Source organism: Polistes fuscatus, unplaced genomic scaffold (assembly GCF_010416935.1).
Source record: "Polistes fuscatus isolate 324 unplaced genomic scaffold, CU_Pfus_HIC Scaffold117, whole genome shotgun sequence".
In the NCBI taxonomy this organism is placed as follows: Eukaryota; Metazoa; Arthropoda; class Insecta; order Hymenoptera; family Vespidae; genus Polistes; species Polistes fuscatus.
Genome location: NW_025113017.1, coordinates 1 through 27811, shown reverse-complemented (window position 1 = coordinate 27811; position 27811 = coordinate 1). Strand labels below are relative to the sequence as shown.

General features: G+C 31.4%; 1 protein-coding gene, 1 long non-coding RNA gene and 1 pseudogene across 2 annotated transcripts; all 3 read left to right on the top strand.

Annotated features, from left to right (window-relative positions):
* The first annotated feature begins 5171 nt into the window (after positions 1-5171).
* Positions 5172-5376, top strand: LOC122526655. The gene is made up of 2 exons (XR_006306137.1): positions 5172-5205; positions 5303-5376. It is a non-coding gene; the product is annotated as an uncharacterized LOC122526655 (long non-coding RNA).
* A 13486-nt stretch (positions 5377-18862) lies between these two features.
* On the top strand, positions 18863-20344 carry LOC122526654 (annotated as a pseudogene).
* Positions 20345-20363: 19 nt separating this feature from the next.
* Positions 20364-20911, top strand: LOC122526653. The gene is made up of 2 exons (XM_043650173.1): positions 20364-20550; positions 20616-20911. The coding sequence occupies exons 1-2, from the start codon at positions 20424-20426 to the stop codon at positions 20909-20911; spliced, it is 423 nt and encodes a 140-aa protein (XP_043506108.1). The 5' UTR covers positions 20364-20423.
* Positions 20912-27811: the final 6900 nt, after the last annotated feature.

The window sequence follows — 27811 nt, the reverse complement described above, 5'->3', positions numbered from 1 at the left end:
TACTTTACTAATATTTTGGATTGTTTCTATTAAAATACATTTGTTTTAACGCTCCTGTCCGATGATGAATTGCAGTTTTTTTTGAATATTTTCATCTAATAAAATATTAGATCAAAATTGTTTAATATTTCAAGTATATTAATGAATAATGTAATTTTTAAGTAAATGTGTACTATGTGTTAATCTTTCTTTACTAAAGTAATTAATTGATTTAATTACTAGAAAACAAATAAAATTTTGGTAACTACTAGTAGTGTGTAATAATGCTAAAATATTATTTAGAATACAGAAATGAATTTTAAGAGGAAAAATGTGGTAGTTTCGATAGAACGAAAAGTCGAAAAATTACGAAGAATAAATTTAGGCGATTTCGTAAAGTTATTTTCTATGGGTTTTGTAGGAGAACCTACCGTAAAGCGATGGAAGAAAATGGTGGGGAGGGACAAAGATCATGTGCGTTGAATCCACATGCGACTGAAGTGGAACTTATATTTTTGAAATGAAAACTTCTTTAGAATTGTTGTGATTTGAAACCGATTAAAACGCAGTCGTTGCAACGAAAATGACTTACCGGTATTAAAAAGAGACAAACATATACATCCGTAGAATTAAGCCTGCGAGAGAAAGAGATAGAATACAGTATACTGTGTTTCTAGTTATCGCGGTCTCCGTTTTGTGCGGTGCTTCGTAACCACCCTACTTTTTTCTACTAAGCGTTGTACATATGTGTGCTTGTGTGTGCTTTCAATTGCCGACCGAAGAGATATAAAAGGCGTCGTATATAGAATACAGAATGTATATATTGCACTGCTTTATACTTATTTTGCTAGTCCGATCGTCCACGTTGTTTGTGTGTACGTGTTATGTGTTTTTTTATATTGCTAATCTTATTGAATTGTAAGATTTTATTCAAAGTATTATATATAAACGATTTATCCATATAAATATAATTATTTATAGGTATCAAACAAGTAAACGGTTTAGTATAGTTTTCTTTTCTCGTGCAAATTTATCAAATATATAGATACAAATTGAACGTTATTGAAATATGCGTGAACCTGGTAAGAATAATCATGGAAAGAAGGAAAGACCAATAAAGAAAGAAAGATTTGAGTTCTGAGAATGAGTATAAAGAAAGGTACTCTTTATGAAAATAAAGAGTAAAAAGGGTAACAAATGGCTATATCTTAGAATCTAGGCATTTAATCGAAAAAAGTTTTAAACAAAAGTTGTAGAGAATAAAAAAATACATAAAAATGTTCTATGGTTTGTATCTTCGTATTTGCAAAAATAAGCGGGAAATATTGGAAAAAAGATGGAAAAATAATTTTAAGAATGGAAAAGCAAGTCTTTACCCTCCGTCGGTTTTTGTGCGCGTGCGAGCGTCGGTGAGTACTAAACACAAACGAACGATCTTGAATGCGAGTGCGAGTGAGAGAAGAAACCGATATTTCTCCCTTTCTATTTGTTTAGGCGATAGCGAGTATATTTTTTTTCCTGGCCATCGATAGTTGAGCGATCTGTATACGAGTGCGAGTAAGACAAGAAACCGATATTTCTCTTTTTATATTTTTTCTTTCGGTAGCGAGAATTTTTCGTTTTAGCCATCGAGTTTCGAGCGTTCTGTATATCTATATATATCGGCGTATAAGCGCATCGATCTTATTGTTAAATCGAATCTTGATGCGTATGGCACGCCGTTTTTTTATTTTTTGTCAAAAATAGTGAACTATGAATAAAAGGAAAACAATAATTTATTTTAACAGAAACTATTATTATTTAGTCGAGAGTAAAAATAATGAATTATTTTATGTCTCGACACATAAAATTAATTAGTATAATTAATTGATATAAATTTTTTTCCTCAACAAGATTTTATTTGTATATCATATTGAATACGTATTCTTTTTAAGACGAAACTTAAAATTTAAATATTTTTCCTAATAAATTATTTATTTTATAAAATTTTAAATTATTGGTCTTTTGTTTTGTAAAAATTTATTTGTGTATTAAATTGAATACATAGTGTAGTAGTGTAGTGGCTACAGGGACTACAGTGTGTGTGTCTGTGTTTTTCACATAGTCGATACCTATATCTTATCTTGACATCGCTAACAGGTATTTTTAACTTTCTTTCTTTCTTTTTCTCTTCGTTCTTTTTCTTTGCTTTCTTTTTCTCTTCGTTTTTTTTTCTTTGCTTTCTTATTTCTTTTTTCGTTATTGTGAAGTAAGCTAAATTAATTTTTTTTTCTATTTTTTCAATAGTATTTTATAATCATTTTATGGGAAATATAATTTTAAAAAAATGCATTTGTATTATCGGAAGTGCGAATTTATTTTTGGCTAACGATATAAATTTTATTAAGAAAAATTTATTAAGAAAGAAAAAAAGCTGGTGTGTGTATTTATATACGCACGTACGAAGTTATACTTCTTTTGCGTACCAAAACGAATATAGCATCAAAAACCTAAAAAATATCTTCAAAAAATAAGTATAATCTTATTTATTTATACATGAGGAAGAAGAAGGGTTTAATTAAAATAAGAAATAAAATAAGAAATAAGAAATAAAAAAATTCATCAATTAATAAACTTTGAGGTAAATTTTCTTCGCCAGGTGCAATACATAAATATTGTTTTTCATCCCACATTAATGTCTGTTGATACGCAGTAAGACTCTCTTCTAAAGGAATGTGTTCGCTGACATCATTTTGTTCAACTTTGTCGTGAATTTGATTATCATTAAAAAATGAATCATCAATTTTAATATCGTACATTCTATACAATCGAGAAGGTATTAAAATTTGTAGCTAAGCTTTAATTGTACGCTTGTTAACAATGCCATCTAAGGAACTAGATCTGTGAATTTTCTTACGTTTAATATGTACATTTATACAATAATCGTCATCAATATTTCTTTGAAGAGATTTGACCATTGTATTAACTGAAACAGGCACGTTAATTACTTGACCATAAATGGCGTATTTACCATTCACATGTCTCAGACGTCTGATCTGCATAAAAGAAATACGAGGCGAAATTAATCTTTCAGAAACTTAATCTAAAGGTGGTAGATGCTGAGGTACATCTGGATATTTAAAGCTGTTATGTGTTATATTAAAGGAATATTCTTCTTGTTTAAAGCTTGTATGCATGAATTGAAAAGCTTTGTATTTTCCATAGGTACATTAGGTATAATTTGTGTTAGAATATCCTTATGTTCATTAGATGGCTCTTTTAAATCCTTTTTAAACCACAATCTGTCACATACTGAGCATGGATGTACAAATGAATTGCCCAAGAATTTTATTTTACATTCCTTATGAGCTCGTTTAAATTGATGATAATTGTTATATGGTAAAGAAGGATCTAAATCCATATCAATTTGCTCGCCAGTGGAATGATTAATTACTAACTGGTCTGAAGAGTTAGAATAAATAGAGGGTACATCTGATTGAGGTAATTCCTGATCCATGATTGTGTCTTGGTTTAACGAATTGCGTTTTTCATCCGGTACGATGTCTTGATTAGACATTACATGTATAATCGAAGCATCAGCTAAATATTGATTATTTCGTGCTTGAGATCGTGAACTTTGCTCCATGTTTGTTAATGTAATGTTTTTTAATGTTATACGATGATGACACGGCATAGAAGAATTTTCCATATGCACATCAACTTGCACAGTAATATAGTTGTGATAGTCATCTTTTGCAGTAGACAAATCTTGAAGAAGTAAAATAAAAATAAAGACCAAATTCCCAAACGTACCAAAAGAAGTATAAGTTCAAAAATAATAATTAGCAGTACTATTAGTTATTGCTGTGAATTTTAAATTGTATAAATTTGTACTGGTAATCATAGGCTGAGCCAATGGTTCAGAAGTCACTAGTAAATTCGAAGTCGATGGGGCACATAAAGTTCCATTCGCAGACAATTGGATTTCCTGAAGAAATAAATGTAAAATAAATGTTAAATAAAATAAATGTAAGTAACTTCAAATAACTTCAAAACATAAAGACCAAACAAAAAAAATAAATAATTAGCAATAATATTAGTTATTGCTTTGACATTTAAATTATTTAAATTTATACCAGTAATCACAGGCTTAACTAATGTCTCCTCCGTAAAGAGTCTATGTGAATTATTATGCGAATAAAATGCAGTTGCAGTTACAAGGAATAATCCATACCAGAATCTGTTAAAAAAGGTAAACATTAAATAATTCTAATGAAAAATAATTATTTATAGCATTATTAAACTTATTATTTCTTCATAGGTTTTCAATTACTTTACTGGAAGAGAAAGCGTATAACTTTCAACAACAATGAGAAGAAGCTGACAACACTGCAATCATGAAAGATTTTGGAAGATATTATTGCTTATTAACTTGCAAGAAAATATTGTAGACTTGCATCATCTAATGTCTTCTTCATAGAGATTCCATTTAAATTCTTATGCCAATAGAATGTAGCTGCAGTTACAAGGAACAAACAAGACATGTATCTGTTAAAAGGTAAAAATAAAAATTTTGCTTCTGAAAAGAACAAAAATAATAATTTTCTTGAAAAATATTTATTTATAGCAATAATAAACTTATTCTTTCTTCATAGGTTTTCAATAATTTTACTGGAAAAGAGAGTATATAACTTTCCACAACGATAAGAAAAAGCTGACAACACTGCAATCATGATAGATTTTGGAAGATACCGCCTTCTTTTTACGTATAATGGGAGAAAACCAAATCTATTAATATTCTATCAAAGGAAGTGAAGAAAGAATACATGTTATTTATTATAATTTTGAAGATCTAATAGCAAATATATTAAGGAAATCTGTACATGTGGGATGCGAGCACCTCCAAGCCAAACACTTAAGTAGGCATTCGTGGGGAGATTGGACGGTGGGCCCTGGATAGATCAATGGTTAAAGAGCAGTCGCCCGGAAAGCGGAAGATCCGGGTTCGAGTCCCGGTCCAGTCTGTCCAACGGCCCAATTTTTTCTCGAATCCTACATACATGTGCATAATGTTTCTCCAAGCGTCATATCAGGTATTGAAAGATATTATTGCTTATTAATTTGCAAGAAAATATTGTAGACTTGCATCATCTAATGTCTTCTTCATAGAGATTCCATTTAAATTCTTATGCCAATAGAATGTAGCTGCAGTTACAAGGAACAAGCAAGACATGTGTCTGTTAAAAGGTAAAAATAAAAATTTTTCTTCTGAAAAAAACAAATATTATAATTTTCTTGAAAAATATTTATTTACAGCAATAATAAAATTATTCTTTCTTCATAGGTTTTCAATTATTTTACTGCAAGAGAGAGCATATAACTTTCCACAACGATAAAAAGAAGCTGACAACACTGCAATCATGAAAGATTTTGGAAGACAGTCTTCTTTTTACCACACTGCAAAGAAACCATGTGCATTTATTTTCTATTGAAAAAATTAAAGAAGGACTGCATCCTAGTTATTACAAATTTAAAATATAAATAGGAAATGTATTATATTGGGAGATTCTTTAATTCAGAGGTTTCATGTGAATTATTATGCGTATAGAATGCATTTACAGTGACAAAAAATAATTTAAACAAGAATCTATTAATAGGTAAAAATAGAAATATTGTTTAAGAAAAGAGAGAGAGAAACAAATATTATATTAATGTTAAAAATTATTTATTTAAAACATTGTAAAATTTATTTTTATTGCAATAACTTTCATTCTTTTTACAAGAAGAGATTGCATAATCTTTATTTTATTACCGAGAATTGAAGTGAGTATACCCACATGAAAAAAATGATAGCACAAGCATACCAATTAACTGCGAATGAAATTTTATGTACTCCATCAACTTCGAATTTACTAATGACTTCTGCACCATCGCCTCAGCCTGGATTATTGGTACAAAAATTGTTATGAATTTAGCGGATAGCAACTATCATCAATTTGATACTTTCCATTATCAAAGTCAGTGGGCTCACTCCGATGAACTGCTGATTGATTCAATTATACAAAAATCTCAAATTTTAATGTTGAGGAAAACTTAGTTATATGATTATGAGTCCTTTAGTATACCAAATTGCAATTGTTTAATTCAATACAAACGATTAAATGTTTCAGCTGGAGGTATTGTTATCTATCACAATGCGAATGATATAACTAACATTGTGACCACTACCATTGACATGACTGTGAGGGTTCTGTAACATTTCAACCAACGACGTTTCAACCGCGACTGTTAAACCGACGATTTTTCAACCGAGTGATAGTTCAACTGACGACTTTTTAACTGCGACTATTCAACCTTATGACAATTAGGATGGGATTAAGAATAATTACTTCTTTGGCAGTGGAACACAATAAATTGAACAATTACTGATATTTTATTTTAATCTCGGTATTATCAATAATAACTGAAAAATTAATGGATAAAAAAATTATAATGACAATACAGCAGCAATATAATGAAGAAACTGTAACTTTTTAGCTAGATCATAATCAGTTACAATATTTTGAAGCCGTAAATCAACGTCCACGTAAATCCTCTTCTTTTTAGCAGCAACCGTCATCCTAGTATTCATTTGCACTAATAAACATTCAGTAATGGACTGCTCACACTTCAGGACACTAATATACTTGGACAATGATGCATGATTAACACGAACTTTACCGTTAAATGAGTTGTGCCAACCCTCGAGTGAATTGTTTGTCCTCATTAGGTCTTGAAGTACAACATCATGACAATTCCATAGCCTAAACGAAAAATATAGCTTTAATCGTCGCTTACCGCTATGTGAAGGAACACCAATCCACGTAACTAAAGTAACTAACTAAAGGCTTCAAAACCACTTCATTTTCTTCAAAATATTTACACCGGACCAGTTCATCAAACGCAGCACATACATCATGTTTAGGCACAAAAGCAATAGCCATTAACATCTGCACATTCAGAGCAAACCTAACATCGTTATTGTACTGTTTTTACAACCATAAACTTTGCACTTGACGGAAAACTCATTGCGAAAAATGGAAAAAACATCCAGATACATCAGCACCGAGGGAACACAGTCCAAATGCATTAATAAATACAGACTAAAAATCAACCATCATTCGTTTTACATTACCACCTGGTAAATGATCCTTCAACACAAATAAAACTTTGAAATACGTGTCTTCATTTTTATTTGGCATCAACACATATACTAAAGAGAGAGATTTACCATTTACAAAGCCATGAACTGTGTATAACTGCTTGAAAATTGACGGAACCGAAGAAAAAGTTCCATCGCTAGCCCATTCCTGAGACTCAGCCAAAGCATTTAAATTCTCTTGAGTTGCGAAAATTAAAAAACGATTTCGGTTATCGCCGCTGTCGTGCAATAGCAATTTATGCCCTTTACCAGTAACAGTCAACTACTAAGGAATAACAAAATCTTTGCGTGATTGGGGTTTTTCCACAGCTTCCACATTGACTTTACGAGCACGTTGAACATCACGAGTGAGAGAAGCCATTTTCGGCAGCCTCGCTATTATAGGCGATGACACAGTAGCAAGTGCTGACCCAATAATAGCTCCAGAATTGCCATCAGATTTATCAGCACGCTTTTTTAGTTTATTTAATACGACTCTAGCACCCATGGATGATGCATCGGCGGCATAATTGTGTTCAGAAGCATCATCGAGTACATTGCCTAAAATCGCATAAAAATATAAATATAGCTAATGTTAATAAAAAATAATAAATGTGAAATATTATATTTTACCATTAAGATTTTCAGTATCAGTATGTACTATTGCAGGACAAAGTAGCGTTGAGTGATATGAAACACACCTCCATGTATTATTGTCTTTGTTTATAGTTTTCTTGTTATATAAATAACCTTTATTTCCATGCACAACAATTGGAGGGGCATATATGAGTATAAGGGAGGGAGGATAAGTTACTAAGGATTTTAAGTGAAGATTTTAATGTTATTTTCAACTCAGAAAATTCTGATTTACTCAACTTTTTACGTGAAGATTTAAATCTTTCAATAAATAATGACTAAGCAGTTTCTATAATACAACATAATATGGTGGCACTACAACTAATGCTGTATTTATACGACATTTAGGTAATGTTTCTACTAGACAATTTGTATCATATTTTAGCTACATTAAGCCTCTTGTAACTCACATGCCTATTGTATCACAACCGAATTTCAAAGATTCAGCATCCATGCTTTCAATTTTCTGTGGCAAAGCAGCTTCCAAAGTAAGCGGACCGAGGTTCTGTAAAAGCTTACGAGAGACCTCAATAAAGAATTTTTGAAAAAATCATGCGACCAATAATTAGATGCAAATAATTAGATACACTACGATAAGTTTATGCAACAACTATTGTTTTACGTTTATGTGATCTTTTTGTCATTATTTTATATGAATGTATTTGTAACGAAATATTTCATTATTTTGACATACGACGAAAGAATGTTTAATAATAAAAAAAAATTAATAATAAATTCAGAAAACGAGAAACGCTTAACTAGAAATAACTTGCACGTAAAACATTGACCACGTTGTAGAAGAGGTTACACGTACAACGTATTATTATTATTATATACAGATTGCGGTATAAACACGAGCACCGAACCTTTGACCTCACAATTGCTCGGACTAAATATACTTACTCCAATCGTAATGGTGAAGCACCTTTCTAATTGCTTTTTTGATTTTTTATTCGGTCGTACAACGAACTTTTGATAAAATAAATAAAAGTACAAAAAGAACAAACGAAGAGGAAGATACAATAAAGAATAATCAAAGAATTAAAATGTGAAAGCGAAAATAAATTAAACGAATACTTCACCTTTTGATTTGTAGAATTCGTAAAAAAAATTAAGCTGCTTGATTTCTTCTACGGAAGCTTCCATATTCCGCTTTCGCCTTTGGTTAATTTCTCCAAAAATATGTATTTTAATTTGCATGGAAGTTTTCAATCTTACAGATTTATTATATTTTTAATTTATTTTAATAAAATAAATCCGTTGATATTTGAACCGTTAACGCTAAATGTGAATTTAAAAATTTTCATTATCCTTACGTTTTTATTATTACTACAAACGGCTCTATATAAGTGTAAATAGTTCATTGTGTTAAGTACAAGCGACAAAAGTGCTAATAAATGGAATCATTTTATTCGCGGAACAATTAATATGCGGATATAAAAGTACGTATGTTTGTATACGTGCGTATGGCTTCCACTCTAGAGACGAAGCCTTTATGTACAAACGCGAACGACTTAGCGGACTATGTGAAATTTGTATAGGGTATTTGCTCGGTGCTAGTAATTGGAATTGCCACGAGGAAACTTTGATTCTCGAATATTATTATCAAAAAGCATTGCGATTTTCATATTTACAATATAAATTTTATAATACAATTACATATCACCGGTAAACACACACAACACACACAAATATGTAAATATAAAAGTATATTCTTCAATCTGTTGATTCATTTAATTGTAAGTATTAATGTTATGCGTGCATGATTTATTAAATCTTTAATCTAACTACAATTTATTTCCATTCAAACAATAACCGATCAAATGATCGATCTTTTAATAATATTTATATTTTTTTTTATAATCGAATGCAAATAATAAATCATATTTAGCTTATACATTAAATAATATAATTTATAGGTAGTAGAGTTATATAATATTTGTAGCTGTAATTGCAAATGAAAGTTCTTCTTCTTCTTCTTCATTTTTTAATTTAGGCAAGTTGCCTGTTTCGTAACGACGTTTTTTCTGCCTATTGCACTCTTAAATTGTCGCACCATCGTTTTCGTGGGCGCCCCGTGCTTCTGCGGCCAACCGGTGACTTATCCCGTGCAATTTTGACGATTCTTCCGTTGTCCATTCTGTTAATATGTTCGTTCCATTCTTTTTTTTTTTTTAGTATCCATTCGTTAACGTTCTCCACTTTGCACGTTCTTCTTATATCTTCACTTCTCTCTCGGTCCAGTAGTGTTTTTCCAACTATTCTGCGAAGAACTCTCATTTCGGTTGTCTCTAGTAACTGTTTCGTTTTCGCTGTGTCTGGTCGAGTTTCTGCGGTATATGTAATAATAGGTCTCACCGTTGCCTTATAGATTCTTGCTTTGGTCTCTATATCCATGATTTTGTTTCGCCATATTGTGTCATTCAAACAACCCGCTATTCTGAATGCCTTCATTGTCTGTTCTCTTACCTCTGCTTCAACATCACCATACCCTGAGATTTCTATTCCTAGGTACTTAAATCTCATTTCCTGCTGAATAACCTTCCCTTCAATTTCCAGTTTGCACCTTAACGGTGTCTTTGACGTTGTCATGCATTTAGTTTTCTGGGCCGATATCTTCATATTGAATGATTTGGCTATGCAGTTAAATCGGTGTAGTAGACGTTGTAGATCATCCTCATTTTCGGCCACTAATACAGCGTCATCAGCATAGCATAGGATGGTTATTTCTTCGTTGCCCATTTTATATCCTTTTAGCAGTCTTACATTTCTTACTATTTCGTCCATAATGATGTTAAAAAGCAGGGGACTTAGGGAATCCCCTTGTCGGATACCACGACCTGCATCAATCGGTTCAGTCAAGGCACCATTTATCTTTGCTTGGATCTTATTGTTTCTATAGATGTTCTCTTGTCTTGATAAGATTATTCGGAATTTGCCGGTTAAAAGAGGTGTATAACATCCTTTAACTGCACATGGTCGAATGCCTTTTCCAGATCAATGAAACACACATATGCTGGTCTGTTGTATTCAATTGATTTTTCTGTTATCTGTCTTATGATGAAAACCGCGTCTGTGCACGATCTGCCTGATCTGAATCCCTGTTGTTCGTCTTCTAGATTCGTTAAGCTGTTAATTTTATTCGTTATAACCTTTGTTGTTAGTTTCAATGAAGTGTTTAAAAGATTTATTCCCCTGTAATTTGTAGGTAGTAACTCCGCCTGCATGATCACTAGGAGGATCGAGATCAGCGATCATGTTGCCGGTCCTAAGCCCGGGAAAAGGAGGAAGGTTGTTGGATCAGGCTAGCTCCCTACCCAACGTAAAAAAAAAATTTGCTCATAGAAACGATATACAAATAAAAGTTAAATATAGAAAAACCATAACATGCAATGAAGAATTTTAATCTCAAATTGAAAAATCGATCATTAAACCGGTTCTGATATACGTTCAATGATAAAAATCGATGTTGGTTAGGTTTCGAACTTGCTAATGAATTTTTAAGAACTACTAAGCTCTATTGAAATATTTTGTTTTTAAGCGACCGGGCGAGATTTGTTGATATAAATTAAAAGGGGTATAAAAAATTTAAAGACATTTCGAGAGATATGATAATGATGAAAAAATACATATATCAGAAACCAATAAGATATGCTCTTAATCACGGCAAATGATATTTACTCATGATTAAAACGAGCAAGGTGAGTTATAATGTAATGTAAAACTTATAAAGTATCAGATGTAATCGAGCCATAATAAATTATGTTCTATTAACTCCGCTTCTCTTTCCCGATGATGATGCCGCGTGATGAGTGCTGTATGCTGTGAAAATGTCCTTATTAACTCTACTGTTTTTTTAGAACAGTCTTTATCCAGCGACTGAGTGTCTGAGACGTAACCGCCCTGTGCGGCTTTTTCCAAGATATGAACAGCTTATTTTCTCGACTTCTCAACTCATCAGTTTTGATCAAGTATTGCTTAATAGCACTAACTACACAGACGGAAGGGTCATCCCTGAAGATCGGCAAAATCAAGGACGGTTTTTTTTATTATGCTTTGATGACTTTAACTGTGCCGGAATCGCTAACTTCATGTACTGATTCGATCCTCCTTCTCCCCACTCGATCCACGCACTCGAAAAACCAGCTGAGAAGGGACTCTCGAGTTTTTTTGACTTAACGCCAACGTTTGCCTTACTAACCGGCTTCAGTTCGTTTGAAGAACGTTCAATTAGCTTGGCTGTTTTCAGCGATTCTCCCAAATGCTTCCCAAAAAACCATTCATCCATGCCTGTGGAGTTTAATGTTTCTTTTAGTGCCGGATTGATTTTCGCTGTGATTATTAAACGCCTTGTTAGCGATTCATCACGTTGTAAGTCCACTAAAATCGACGCCATATCACTAAGCACGAACCATCTTAGGAGTATCAGGAAGTTTCTCTCTTAGGAGATCAGAAACTAATGGCCCCAGAGCAGACAAACATGCGCAAACTTTCTGCTGCTTTTTCCACGAGCCTCTTATTTTTATATAGAATCTGTTCCAAAAGAGATGCCTTGACCTCAGCATTCATTTTTGAGGCTCCAATATCAAACAATTCTCTGGGGTTGGATACTTACTCAAAGGTCTTTATCGCTCCTCTTTTGGAAAACCCTCTTTTAGAATTTCTTTCCAGCGTAAGCAAAATATTATGGATTGCTGGAGATATTCTCTTCTCCGCATCCAACCGCTTACCCAATGCTTCTAGCATTTTTTCATCCAGCATCGTTTCCTCCGATACTATAGGAGCTGCTTCTAGTTGTGTACTGACACATGCCTGAACACTTGTAGTTGCTGCCGAATCAATATTATCTTCCTCAGCAGATTGCAGTTCACCTGAACTGTCTTTTAGTTGATTTGTTTTTGGATCAATATCATTCAGCTCTTTCAGAATTCGCTCAAATGGAATTAAGGGTAATTCTTCTCTACGCTGACGATCCGGTGCATCAACATTACTTCCCGACGATGACAACGACGACGACGAGTATTTCCTGCCTATATGCGGAATAATTTATTAACAACATTATGACTCTTCTTTTTTACAATACTTGATTGTCAACCGCTTATTTATTTATCTAAATAACTAATAATAGTCATCTCCTTGAGATATCCATCTGGTAAACTTGTTCACTCGCCAGTAAAATGATGAGAAAGAAAAACTTGTCTTTTTATTTATGATGAATTTTGTTATTTCTCAATGTCAAACTTTATATCGATTTTCCCACTACTTGCGTTTTAAAAGTCGATGGATACTGTCACTTAAAATCTACTGAACCGATCGATTTGAATTTTTGCACACTTTTTTTACACATATTTAGCGAGGTAACGCTGTTGAGTTTTTTTTGTTTTTTTATTTGAAGTTTTTTATAGGGGCTCAAATGCTGGTTTTTTGGTCGAAAATCGGGTTTTTGACTTTAGAATGCCACCAAAAATCCAAAAATGAAACAAAATTTTTTTCTCGACACGACTACCTAGATAAACTTATAAACTAACAGAATAGCTTGGGTTTTTTGTTTTCAATCATCCAGTTTTGAGCTCTGATGTCCACCGCAAAACGCGTTTTTTCCACGGTGCCTGACAAAAGTTGCTGCCACTCAAAACTTTATATGTTTTCCCGAAAATTTCACAGAGTATTCTTCAAATATGACTTGACTATACCCTATTGTAATAACATCATTTATATTAACCGTTTCATTAATAAAAATTCATAAATATATGCCATTTTTCGAACGAATTTACAGCCCCCCCCCGTCATTAAATAATAGGAGTAAACGATCATAAGAGACGAAAAACTAGACGTTAAAACAAAAATTCTGAACTCGTCTTCCCCCCCTCAAAAAAAAGAGCTGAAGCTATAATCGTAGTTACATCGATTCAGATAACAAAAAGCAGTTATGAATATGTATTACAAAAATGATCCCATGAAGAAGAATCTAAAATTTTACTTCTGCTCGAGTAATATATAGAGAAAAATATAGCATTTTTTATGAGAAACGACAATTGTATTCGTTCTTTATGACTAGACAAAAAAGTAACTGATTTTTCACATATACAGTAAAAGTGAACAATAAAACAAAAAGCTATAAAGCGAAGAAATTCATGCTGTAAATTTCAAATCGTTTTGCAAACGCACAATAAATACAGTTTTTTTAAAAACCATTTTAGTTTTCTAAAAACAGGAAGTTATTCTTACTCTTTGACAATCTAATAAGTGTCCTGGATATTTCTAATGCAACATTTTTCTTACAAGCTAATTTAATTTTTATTAAAATTTCGTATGAGTGTAATATTAACAACCGGAAATATTTCTCCCAGTAATGCTATTTCGTAAGATTAATGATTCGTATAACGCTTTCAATAGAATTTTAATTAAAATGTTAAATAAAAAAATTGTACTTGTTATTGAAGTCTTTCTTATGTTATCCATTGATAGTTTTCCGTAATATTTAAATACTTTGATCCTGCACTAAGAGTGTTCAAAAAGTATTTCCAAAAAACTATATTATATTTGAAGTATATTGCTATTTACGTCTGCTCAACGGATTTATTATATTCTGACAAGATTTTCATATCCAGCTAGTATTAAATGTTTGTCAATTTAATAGAATTAAGTATTTCGAATACTTTAGCCTCTAGATCATACGGAAATATCTTTCTTTTATGAAAACAATTAGAAATCAAAGGTCATCTAACGCCGTGAGAAAGAATTTTTTAAAATGGTAGTTAACGACAATGTCTCATACGTAAGCACATGAAATATGCTGATTAAATCGCATAAATATATACTTAAACGTGCGGTTAAATCAAGAACATTTGTAATAAGAATGTCTCCATCTACAAAGAGTACTTGAGTTGAAATAGTTTTATCTTGTTTTTTTTTTTTAGTTTTTTCATTAACTAGTTATTATTTTCCCTCTTTAGAAATCCAATAAGTGTCCTGGATATTTCTAATGCCCCATATTTCTTACAAGCTAATTTAATTTTTATTAAAATTTCGTATGAGTGTAATATTAACAACCGGAAATATTCTCCCCGTAATGCTATTTCGTAAGATTAATGATTCGTATAACGCTTTCAATAGAATTTTAATTAAAATGTTAAATAAAAAAATTGTACTTGTTATTGAAGTCTTTCTTATGTTATCCATTGATAGTTTTCCGTAATATTTAAATACTTTGATCCTGCACTAAGAGTGTTCAAAAAGTATTTCCAAAAAACTATATTATATTTGAAGTATATTGCTATTTACGTCTGCTCAACGGATTTATTATATTCTGACAAGATTTTCATATCCAGCTAGTATTAAATGTTTGTCAATTTAATAGAATTAAGTATTTCGAATACTTTAGCCTCTAGATCATACGGAAATATCTTTCTTTTATGAAAACAATTAGAAATCAAAGGTCATCTAACGCCGTGAGAAAGAATTTTTTAAAATGGTAGTTAACGACAATGTCTCATACGTAAGCACATGAAATATGCTGATTAAATCGCATAAATATATACTTAAACGTGCGGTTAAATCAAGAACATTTGTAATAAGAATGTCTCCATCTACAAAGAGTACTTGAGTTGAAATAGTTTTATCTTGTTTTTTTTTTTAGTTTTTTCATTAACTAGTTATTATTTTCCCTCTTTAGAAATCCAATAAGTGTCCTGGATTTCTAATGCCCCATTTCTTACAAGCTAATTTAATTTTTATTAAAATTTCGTATGAGTGTAATATTAACAACCGGAAATATTTCTCCCGTAATGCTATTTCGTAAGATTAATGATTCGTATAACGCTTTCAATAGAATTTTAATTAAAATGTTAAATAAAAAAATTGTACTTGTTATTGAAGTCTTTCTTATGTTATCCATTGATAGTTTTCCGTAATATTTAAATACTTTGATCCTGCACTAAGAGTGTTCAAAAAGTATTTCCAAAAAACTATATTTATTTGAAGTATATTGCTATTTACGTCTGCTCAACGGATTTATTATATTCTGACAAGATTTTCATATCCAGCTAGTATTAAATGTTTGTCAATTTAATAGAATTAAGTATTTCGAATACTTTAGCCTCTAGATCATACGGAAATATCTTTCTTTTATGAAAACAATTAGAAATCAAAGGTCAACGGTAGTCCAGGGAAAGATTTCTTTTATACAATCATGCATTGACAACGCAGCAAAATCCAAAGTAAACACATTTAAATTGCAAAACTATTAGGCATAATTAACAATTTAAATTAGACTTATTCGATTGGCTATATAAACAGCGATTTTAATGAATAGCTTTATTTGTCATACGAATTTGTAGCTGATAGTTTGTCGCGTGTTGCTACATTTAGCAAATATGGAAGTAGAAGGCTTAGATGAAAATGCAGTGGTTATTTCCGGAATATCGGGGAAATTTCCAAAGAGTGATAATATCAAGATTTAACGGCAAATCTATTAAATGGAGAAGACTGCGTATCTGAGGATAATACAAGTTGGAATTTAGGTAAGAATATGTTTAATTTGTTTATATATAAAATTAAGTGGAATAATGTGCGTTATTTTTGTTTCATTAAATTATTATTTTTTAGGTCATTCGTCTAAAGTATCATCGCGTCAGGACGCATTTCTAATTTAACGAAATTCGATAACTTTTTTTTTGGAATTAGTGCATTCAGGCAAAATTTCTATCGACAGAAATAAGAATGGCATTGGAAGTTTCGTTTGAAGCGATCATTGATGCCGGAATAAATCCTGTGAGTTACGGAACAACAAAAACCAATGTTTACGGAGTATTGAGTTTATATGAGTCAGATAGTTATATATGAAAGATAAAACTCAAGTAAGTAAATAGAATGATCTAATGGATTTCATTTAAGGGGTTATACGCAGTTAGAATTTAAAAAATCGATTTTTTTTTTTTATTTTCGAATGTACATATATTTAAATATATTCTCTGAAAATTTCAAATCGATCCGACAAATATTCTTTACTTCATGTAAGCTGCAAACAAAAATTTTCAACTATGTGTAAACGTCTCTTTGAAACTTTAAACGCGTTTTTCTCAAAACGGTATTTTCAAAGTCGGTGATCTCGATTTTTAAAAACGGCTTAACCGATCGGTTTCGAATTTTTACACAATCTTCTTAGATATATTCCTCAGGTATTAAGTATAAGGAATAATTTTTTAAAATTTATTACTATTTTTTGTAACAATTTAGAGCGAAAATTTTAGTCAAAAACAACAATTTCAAATAGGCATTTTGTCAAAAATCAAAAAAATATGCAATCTATCCAAAAGAATCCACCATATTTTAATTTCAATAACCAATCCACCAAAATGAAGATCACCGCCAAACGTCTTTTTTTAAGGACGTTCAGGAAATCATCTACAGGAGCGGTGCAGATTAATATTTTTAGAATCGACGCGCTATTGTATTCTCAAAAGTTGGCTCTATTTGAATTACCATCCCTTTTGTTTGAGAAATAAAAACTGTTTCTAAAAATTCATGAAAATACGTCTTTTTCGAGCCTCGCAACTGCGTATAACCCCTTAAAGGTAAAATCATTCTATGTGCAATTGTTTTTATTTTCATTATAGGAGAATGGATTGTCTACTGGGGTATTGTCGTGGTTTGCTAGCAAACCGGATCTCGTTTTGTATGGGTTTAACTGGCTCAAGCTGCACTATCGATTCAACCAGCACATCAAGTTCATTAGCAATTCAAAAAGCGTACGATGCTATAAAAGCTGGAGATTGCGATTACGCGATTGTTAGTGGGGGAATCTTAAACTTACTTCCCCAAACATCTTACCAACTGTATGATTTAGGTAAAATAAGAGTATACTAGGTATAATTAATTCCAATTCTTGCATGTAAAGACAAAAAGGCAGTCTTTTTTATATTTTTTTCTTTCAATGATAATTAAAAGTCTTAGAACATCAAATTAAATATTTTCGTAATTTATAAATAATTTTTTGTTCTATGCATTCCTTTATTTAGGTTTGTTGTCAACAGACGGGGTAAATAGATCTTTTGATAAGAAAGCGTCTGGATTCTCGAGAAGCGACTCGGTAGGAACCATTTTCCTTCAAAGAGCCGAAAATGCAAAGCGGGTTTATGCCGAGGTCGTTAATCTTTCTGTTAAGTACACTGAAGCAATTCCAAGAAACACGTGTCTATTTCCCACAGCCGAATCTCAGGCTCAAATAATGAAACAGACATTGAAACACTGCGGCCTAAAACCAAGCGACGTAACTTACATCGAGGCCGATGGTACAGCAATAAAATCAATGGATCTCGAAGAATTAAAGGCAATAGATGTTGTTTATGGTCAAGATCGAAGTCTTTCTAATCCTCTTTTAATAGGATCTGTTAAGTCAAACATTGGTAACGCTTATAATAATAATGCAATAAATTCGATAATCAAGGTAAATTTACTGAAAAAACAAAATTAAATATAAAACAACGCAAATTTGGTTTAATATTTCACATTTGTTTTTTTTTATTTCTAGGTACTAATTGCTATGGAGACCGGAGTTATACCTCCGAATCTTCATTATTCCGAGCCTCCAGAAGAGGCCCAATGTCTTCGGGATGGACGCGTAAAAGTAATTACAGAACCAACACCTTGGACGGATTGCTACGCTGCTGTTAACACAGCTGCTTTAAACGGTTCCTTCTCTCACATTATCCTAAAACGTCATTCAAAAAGAAGCAAAGGAGAAAACTTTCACCATTTAATATGCCACGACTTTTTGTAGCTTCTTGTCGAACTCAGGAAATGATATCGTCGATCTTTGATATTGTAAGATATTTATTTTACGACCGAATTGATTAGGCAAAATGATCGTGAATTATATTCTATTTGTGTTTAGTTAAATTCGAATAGAGGAGATGATGAATTGGCTCAATTAATTACTGATATTACTGAGAAACCATTTTCCAATTCTCTGTATTCTGGGTATACAGTAATTCCAGATTTTGAAGCAGCTGATTCAGAGCAATCGATAGAAATGGTTCAAGCTAATTTGTCAGTTCAATCTCGAGAGATCTGGTTGTTTTTTCGGGGATGGGATCACAATGGACCGGAATGGGTACTACAAATATTATATTTAAATAATTAAAAAATGTTACATCTCTCTCTCTCTCTCTCTCTCTCTCTCTATATTAAATGTAAATTCTCTTTTAGGTGAATCACTAATGAAAATACCAATCTTTGCCGAAGCAATAAAAAAATGTGATGTAGTTTTAAGACCTCGAGGTTACGATATTGTGCATATTATATGCGATAAAATCCAACAATATACGATAATATTATAAATTGCTTTCTGGGAATAGCAGCAATACAAGTAATAATATATCTAATGTTTCCCCTTCAGCGCAGTGTTTATTTTTTATTTTTTTTAAATGAATAATTTCGAATAATTGTTACATAGATCGGTCTGGTGGATACTCTATATGCTGTTGGCGTGAAACCGAATTACATGATCGGGCATTCTGTTGGTGAGCTGGGTTGTTCTTACGCAGATGGTTGCTTTACTGCTGAGGAAATGATTTTAAGCGCTCTTTCTCGTGGTTTGGCTTCAGTAGAAAGTGATTTGATACACGGAACGATGGCCGCAGTAGGTCTCGGTTACAAACAGTTGCGACATTTCTGTCCTGAAGACATTGATATTGCTTGTCATAATGGACCCGACAGTTCTACCATAAGTGGACCTACCGAGTCCATAAAAGCTTTTGTAAAAGAATTACAGGTAATGCTTAGGAGATATTTTTCATAGACATTTAAAATATTAAAATTTTGAAACTGTAATTATATTTTCTTTAGAGTAAAGGAATATTTGCTAAAACCGTGCCGACTGGTAATATTGCTTTTCATAGTCGGTACATTTCTCCAGCTGGTCCAAAGTTGTTAGAATATTTAAAAAAGTCATCTCTCAACCAAAAAATCGCAGTAAACGTTGGCTATGCACGTCTATTCCGAAAAATGAGTGGCATTTAATGAAAGCTCACCTTTCTTCACCAGAATATCATACGAATAATCTGCTTTCTCCTGTCTTATTCGAAGTTAACAATGTTACCAAAAAACGCTATAACGATTGAAGTTTCTCCCCATGGACTTTTACAGGTTTATTTGTTGGAATATATATTTTAATACAATTTTTTTAAATTAAATAACCTAATACTTTTCATTTATTAGGCAATTCTAAGAAAATCATTGGACAGTGGTTGCATTAATTTATCATTAACGAAACGAGGCCATAAGGACAATGCAACTTTTATTTTATCCACATTAGGAAAGCTTTATAATCTTGGATTTCCAATTACGCCAGGAAAGCTCTATCAGAGAGTTCCTTATCCTGTTTCCAGAGAAACCCCATCTATTTCTCCTCTTGTTCGATGGGAACACAGTTCTGATTGGTAAGTACAAAATAGACTTTTTTCAAATGGATGCTATAAACTATTATTGTGTATGTTTGACAGGCACGTGGCAAGTCAATTTTTTGGAAACTCAACAAATAGAAGAACTGGTAGATTTGGAATCAGATAAATACAAGTTTTTACGAAATTTTAAAATAAACGGCAATGTTATCATTTCTTCAGCTGTTTATTTAAAGTTGGTTGTGAATATGTACTCGAATTTAATACCGAATAAGGCTAATAACTCTTTTATACTCGAGAACATTATTATTCACAATAAATTACTAGAAATACCTAGAAATGGCAAAATTCATTTAATTATTATGATATTTAAAGGTATAAATAGCAATCCTATAAATATAATATTTTAAAACAATATTTGAAATAATGCAAATTTTCAGGTTCAGGAAAATTTGAAGTAAAAACTAAAGATGAAATTATGATAGCTTCTGGAACTATTCGCTTAGCAGAAACACAGAAGGAAGATATTCCAGAAATCATTTTACTAAAAGAAGAAACGAAAATTTTAGACGAAGAAAATATTTACTCTAATCTACTTTTACATGGTTACCAGTATGAAGAATCTTACAATATTATTAGCGGACTTTCTACATCGTGTTCCAATGGAACGCTTAAATGGAGCAGAGACTGGAGGTTATTACTAGAAGGATTAGTTCAAGTCCATATTATCAGCTAGGAATAAAAATATGTTGGTACCGAGTAGGATACAAAAACTCGTCATCGACATGGAACAATTAACAGAAAAAATGAAAGAAAACAATGGTAAGAATTTGAAACCTAATATTAATTTACTCGTGATTATTAAGATACAATATAGACCAAAAGTTCTAAAACTCTTCAAATTCTTTACCACGTAAATAAAAACTAAAATAAATGTGTAGAATCTTAAGAGCATTTTTGGACTAAAAAATAAATTTTAATTTTCTTTATTTACAATCAAAGAATAGAAAATTAAAATTAATATTATTCATTAAATTATGCTTTGATAATACATTATATATGTATATTATTCTTTAACAAAAATAATCGGCAGCAATTTTTTAACGTATAATACTACATTTACTTAGGAAATGTTACAATTATAATATGCTCGTACATCAAACTTGTTATATTATTAAAAAACATTTTTCTGATCACTTATTTAAATATCGTGTTTATAAATGTTTCGACAAAAAATAATGTAATGTATCATAGTTTAACAAACTATATGAACTATACTGATTTTTTTTCGTAGCCTTACCGATGAAGTTTGAAAAACGGGCAAACGTAATTGCTTGCCCCGGAATTACAATGAGTGGAATCCTATTTAAAGAAATAATATTTAAAAACAGAAATTTGAAAATTGTCACGGATGAACTTCGGTTTATCCAGAATATCAATAAAACAAAGATGGATATCGACGACGTATTAAACGCAGTACTAGGATTAATTTCAAAAAATATTAGCATGAGCAGTGAAGAAAAGATATTGTTAACGAATGAGTCAAAAAAGAATACTGAGAATATTTTGGAATTTCTCGAGAATACCATAAAAAGGACGAGGAAAAACTTCAACATAAAATTAATTGCTAGAGAGTTGCTTTATAAAACAATTCATGAGAATTTTATTTTAACGATTATAAATAACGCGCATTATACCGATGTAAGAAGACTTATTAGTACTCTCGGTAAAGAATCATTTTTATTGACAATCATTGAAACAAAAGAGGAAGATGATGCGATTTCTGTATTGACAAGTGTGGGATTAAACGTCGTCCTGAAAATAAAAATTGCTCTCTGTCGTACAGCTCTTCTTTTACATAGAGAAAGAAATTTAGGAAAAACTGTTGTCGTTAATAACCACGAAAACTGTTTAGATCGGTTAAAAATCTGCCTACAAGACTCAAAATATGACAATGTTATATTTGTGGTTAACACTATTATCGATAATGATATATTTGAGATACTTCGAGATATAAAAGGAGAACCGGGGTATAAAAAACTTCAAATTTTTGATTTACAAGATGCTAAGGCACCGAAATTCTCCCTTCAAAATGAATTCTATCAATCACATAAAACTTAATCTTCGTGAAAATGTATTAGCCCCAAACGGGGTATGGGGCACATACAGATGGATGCCATTGCGAGTAAAGTCTACTTCTTCTATGCGTTGGCAAGCGAAAATTAATAAATCAGGCTCATTAGTATGGATGGAAAAATTACCATTGATTAAAGAAAAAAATAATAGGATGGTGAAGGTAAAATGTTCTGCATTTGACTTAGGTGCATACGAATATTGGTTAAAAAATGATGTCAGCCTAGAATCACAGATATCTATTACAGAATATTCAGGGACAGATGAGAAAGGTCGTAGAGTAATGGGACTAGTTGATAATTTTACTATAAGTAATGAAATTTAGCCGATCCAGATTTTACTTGGATTATTCCAGACACTATGAGCTTCGAAGATGCTTCAACAATTCCCCAAGCATATTTGGCAGCTTTCTGCATTTTGCATTCGGATACTTGGAGGTTTAAAAAAATTAAAACTGTGTTAGTACATTATGGTGCTAGCGACGTAGGACAGGCTCTCATAAATTTATCCTTATCTTATAATTTTGATGTTTACACTACTTACGAAACGGATGCAGAAAAACGGGTGATCGAGTCGTTGCGACCAAGTTTACCAAAGTCTAATATTATCAAAGTTGAAGACTATACAATTAATATTATGAATATTACGAAAGGCAAAGGTTTTGATTTTGTAGTTGCAAACTATTCCATCTTAGACGATATGGAAAGTTGTTTGGACATTGTTAAAAATAAAACATTTGGTAATGATTTACGATTTTAAAGGCCTAATTACAATCCATTACCACTATTAATTTAATCGTTCATAAGTGTATATAGTTACTGTTTACAAGACCTTATTAAGTTACCACAAAAAAGAAAGAGAGAATTAGAAGAATTGATGAGAAAAGCTCTACAAACGGGTATAATAAAACCAATTATATCACGAAGAATTATGATTCAGGGAGCAACAGAAGAAAGAAAAATTAAGGCTTGTGAACGTTACGGAAAGGTAATTAATTATGTATAAACTTTATGAAATAATACGTTCGATTTGTTGACAATTTTGATACGAATGTATTTTTTTACAGGTTTTGGTCAACTTGCAAGAAGAAAAAAATTCTCTGACTTAATTCCTCAACTTTTCTTTCATAGCGATAAATGCTACCTCGTTATCGACGGTTTTAATATCTTTGGAAAAGTACTGATCGAATGGATGATCGAACAAGGAGCTAGAAAATTTATCATTGTTTCTAATATGTCAAAACAAAGTAACGAAAATTTGGTCCTTAAATGGCGCGAATATGGAGCAACGATCATTGTTCGACAAGAGGTTGACTTAAACAATGCCACAAGCTTTGACAAAATATTTAAAGAAGCTTTAACTATAGGTCAACTCGATGGTATATTCGATTTACAGAGAACGAAGATAGATTCGTCAATTTCTTCGTTAAAGTATTTTAAAGTTACTGAAATACTCGATAAATATAGCAGAAAGCACTGTCCATCACACGTAAAATTCTTCATTTTCTCCTCGCTCGACTTGGACGAAGATAGCTTAAGAGACACTAATGTGGAAAAATTATGCAAAAAAAGAAAAGAATCTTCCCTTCATGGGTTATTTATATTATTGCCTAATTTTGTGGAAAATACACTAACTGAGACTAAATTTCAAAATTTATATAACACAAAAATGTCATGGTTTTTAAAACGACTAAATGCTATATTTTGCGCAGACTCTTCAGTAATCGCTGTTCGTCAAATATTAACAGATAATTCCCCAGATGACAACGAGAAAAATATTCGTTGGGGAGACCGACGAAGAGGTAATTCATTTTATTTTATGTCAATAATGACATTATCTATTTTTTGTTTCGATTAACTCTTTTACGATTATTATTATTATAATTATTATAATTATTACTGCGTTATTATAAATATATATTACTATTATTATTATATGTAAGCTTTATATCTCATTAATTTTGACTGTGTTTAAAATTATTTAGCAACAAATTGATGAAGGGAATCCACAAGACGAGGAAATACGGCAGTTCGAACAATATCTCTATAACTAAGATTAAAAAATTGTGTAAAATTATACAAGAATTATGTAAGTTTCGTTAAGTATACATTTACCTACTTTTAATCAGTCTTCTCGTTGTTTCCTCTTTATATACGCAAATTTTGTAACTTATTTTAGAAAAAGATAATGATATCGTATATGAAACGAAATATGAAATGAAATGTATTGAAATATGAAAAGTTAAAAGTGTACTTTAAAGATTAAACGAGTAAATTACATTGTTTCTCGACGTTTATTACTCTTTTCGCCTCTTTTTGACTTAAGTTATTCACTTGTTTCACGAAACACATTTTCCACTAACGTATACGTATATACACATAGTTTTGTCCAGAAACAGAAGAGTTTTCAGCGACTGATTACTCTCGAAATGCAGAAAGGACAATTCAGTCATGCGTCATAATGCTATGAAGGGATTTCCTTAAAAATTAATCTAAAACTATAGTTTATTAATCTATAATGTAATAAATATATTTATATCTAAACTCTATGTTATTTGATCATTCTCAAGCTTTCTTGAAACTCTAATATTGTTTCGTCCAAAAACATTTTTTTTATCTGCTACACTTAATATTTTCCTCATCAAATAGTCACGTAATCAAGGTAAGGTTCATTATTAACACAGAAAAACCAAAAAAAAACACGGATGTGTGTATTTATGTACGCGAGGAAGAAGTTATACTCCTATGCTTATATCCTAAACATAATAACAAATAATTATATTTAAAAAATTTAAAAAAATACTCAGTATTCAATGTGAATATAAATAGTATAGAAAATTAAAGGTTTTATTTAAGCAGATAGCAGACATATTTTAAATGAAAAAAATACTCATAATAAAAATATAATTTTATAAATCGTTTAAAACACGCACGTGTTTGAAATTCTCCTATCTAAATACGTACTTAATTTAAATTAAATTTTTTCTTAGGTTATTAAAATTTTTCAAATCCGCCTAGTTTATACCTAGGTGGTCAAAAGCCCAGACTATATATATATAAAGAGGAGGATCGGAGCGTGAGGCTAGAAACCTACCCTCGGTAAAAAAAAACAAAATAGTCAAATATGAAGGAAACGCACTAACAGAGGAAAAGTACTCTGTTTAATAAAACATTAAACACAAAAAAAGTGCAAGTGCATGCCAATGGAAAGAGATCATAACAATACTCATATTCAATAAAGAGACAAAGAAATAAACCAAGAATTACCGCGGAATTAGCTTTCTAAGTGTAGTACAGAAGTTGATGACGAAAATCCTGGTGTAGGAAATAGAACAGACAGAAAAAAGCGAAGAATAGCAAGGCTTTCAACAGAACGCTCCATGCGTTCTATTCATTATGATGAATATTGTAAACCTTCATATGCTTCGTTGACCTCCAGCAAACGTTCGAAAAAGTGATGCTTAGGGACGGCTACTTTTAAGAATTGATCGTTTATATAATTCATCCAGGTGCAAAGCTTTTTCCTGACGAGCCAAATAAAGTGTACTTTTGAGTCCTGGCTGGGCTCAAAAATATATCTGATTTATTTGTAACTTATAATCCTATTCTTATTCCCACCAAATATACAACTTTTGATAGTTACACGTGACGGCATTTTCAAGTGATGATAAAAACACTGGAGTACTGATTAAGGCATTGGTCGTTCACCAAAAATAATAATATAATAAGAATAATAATAGAAGAAGAAGATCTTACCTAATTGTACGGAAAAGTTATGTCTCGAGGAAAAAGCATTAGCTTATCTCTACTAATAAATCGAAACTCGTGAGTAAAGATTTTTAATCTTTCTCTGTCGAGCAAAAATGATAATTTTTCCAAGCCTGAAATTATAAATTTAAACGACTATTAAGAACGAAACTTAATTTTATTTTTGGAAGCACTTATTGGTTATTTCTATATATTTTAATACAGAGACTACCTAAAAATTGGGTAATATACCAAAGATCTAAACAATAAAAATTTACTTTTATAGTGTCGTAGTTTGTTTCCTAATCAAAGTCTAACGAATATGTTCGACACCCATTAAGGACGGCTTAAATATGCGAGTTCATTCTGCAATAATAAATTGTTCGCATTTTTATATGATACGGATTCCCATGCGCGGTTTTATAGTTCTTTACCTTTAAGATTCTTACGTAAGACTCGTACTGGCTGGACGTAGTGGAGGGGAGATCTCTCTCTATTGTTTCTAGCAGTGATCACGTGTTGATCACTAGGTTCAATGCTGATCCGACGCAGTCGTAGCTTACAAAGTCCAAGAAATGTTACCGTTCTCATTAGATAGGTGGAAGTAATACACGTTCTTATCATTATTTAATCGTTTGATAAAAAACTGGCTAATCAAAAAATGATTTTATAACGATAAGTCATTACAAATTTTGGTATCACTAGAATTTTATATGCAAATATATATAGTAAATAGATATCTTATAACTAATATAATTTAAACAACTTTTCTGTAAAACAGATAACTGAGATTTAATGTTCCCAAAGCAAGTCTAACGAATGTATTATAATATATGTATCAGTTTTAAGGAATTTATATACTTTTCCCGTTTTTAGTATTAGGCTAATATATTTATTCTATACACATATATGTTTCTTAAGCATATTAATGTAATGCATAAACACTTAGATTTGTTTGGGGTATTTTAGCCATTCTAGGGAATTTATAATTTGCGCTGATTGGTTTTTGCAGATGCGTCGTCAATAGAGTTGCAAAGGAGTGCAAGGCCATACGAGGTGCATACGAGAGCCCCTTGACACGCATGGTGGGGGATATAGTGCGTTGGGCGATGTGCATCGGAAGGAAAACGTAACCACTTCAGATCTAGATATCTTACGATACAGTTCGTAAACGGTCTAATATAGTTTTCTTTCCTCGTGCAAGTTTATCAAATATAGATACAAATTGAATGTTATTGAAATATGCGTGAACCTGGTAAGAATAATCATGAAAGGAAGGAAAGAACAATAAAGAAAAAAGATTAGAATTCTGAGAATGAGTATAAAGAAAGGTGAGCTAGCAACCTACCTGCGGTAAACAATAAATCGCTCCTAAAATAGCAACAAAAAGCTGTTATAACGGACGAAGTCCTAATAAAAAAAAAGGAGAAAAAGAGGAAGTATAAAGAAAGAAAAGTTCCTGTATGAATGTCAAAAAATACGCATTGTTAGGATAAATTAGAATCAAACATTGGTACATTAGATTTTTTCACTATAGAAGTTTTTTAAAAATTACTGTGGGACAATGAATTTAGGCCTTCTTACAGATATCAGGAATAAATGACGAGTCTTAAAAAGCATTAAAAATCTATACAAATAGAGATAAAGATATATGCATAAATATACATATTTATGTTACGATAACAAAAAAACACACAGAAGCTGCATTCATGTTTGCTTTCAAAAAATGTCCATAAAAATTTCATCTTTGTTCAGAT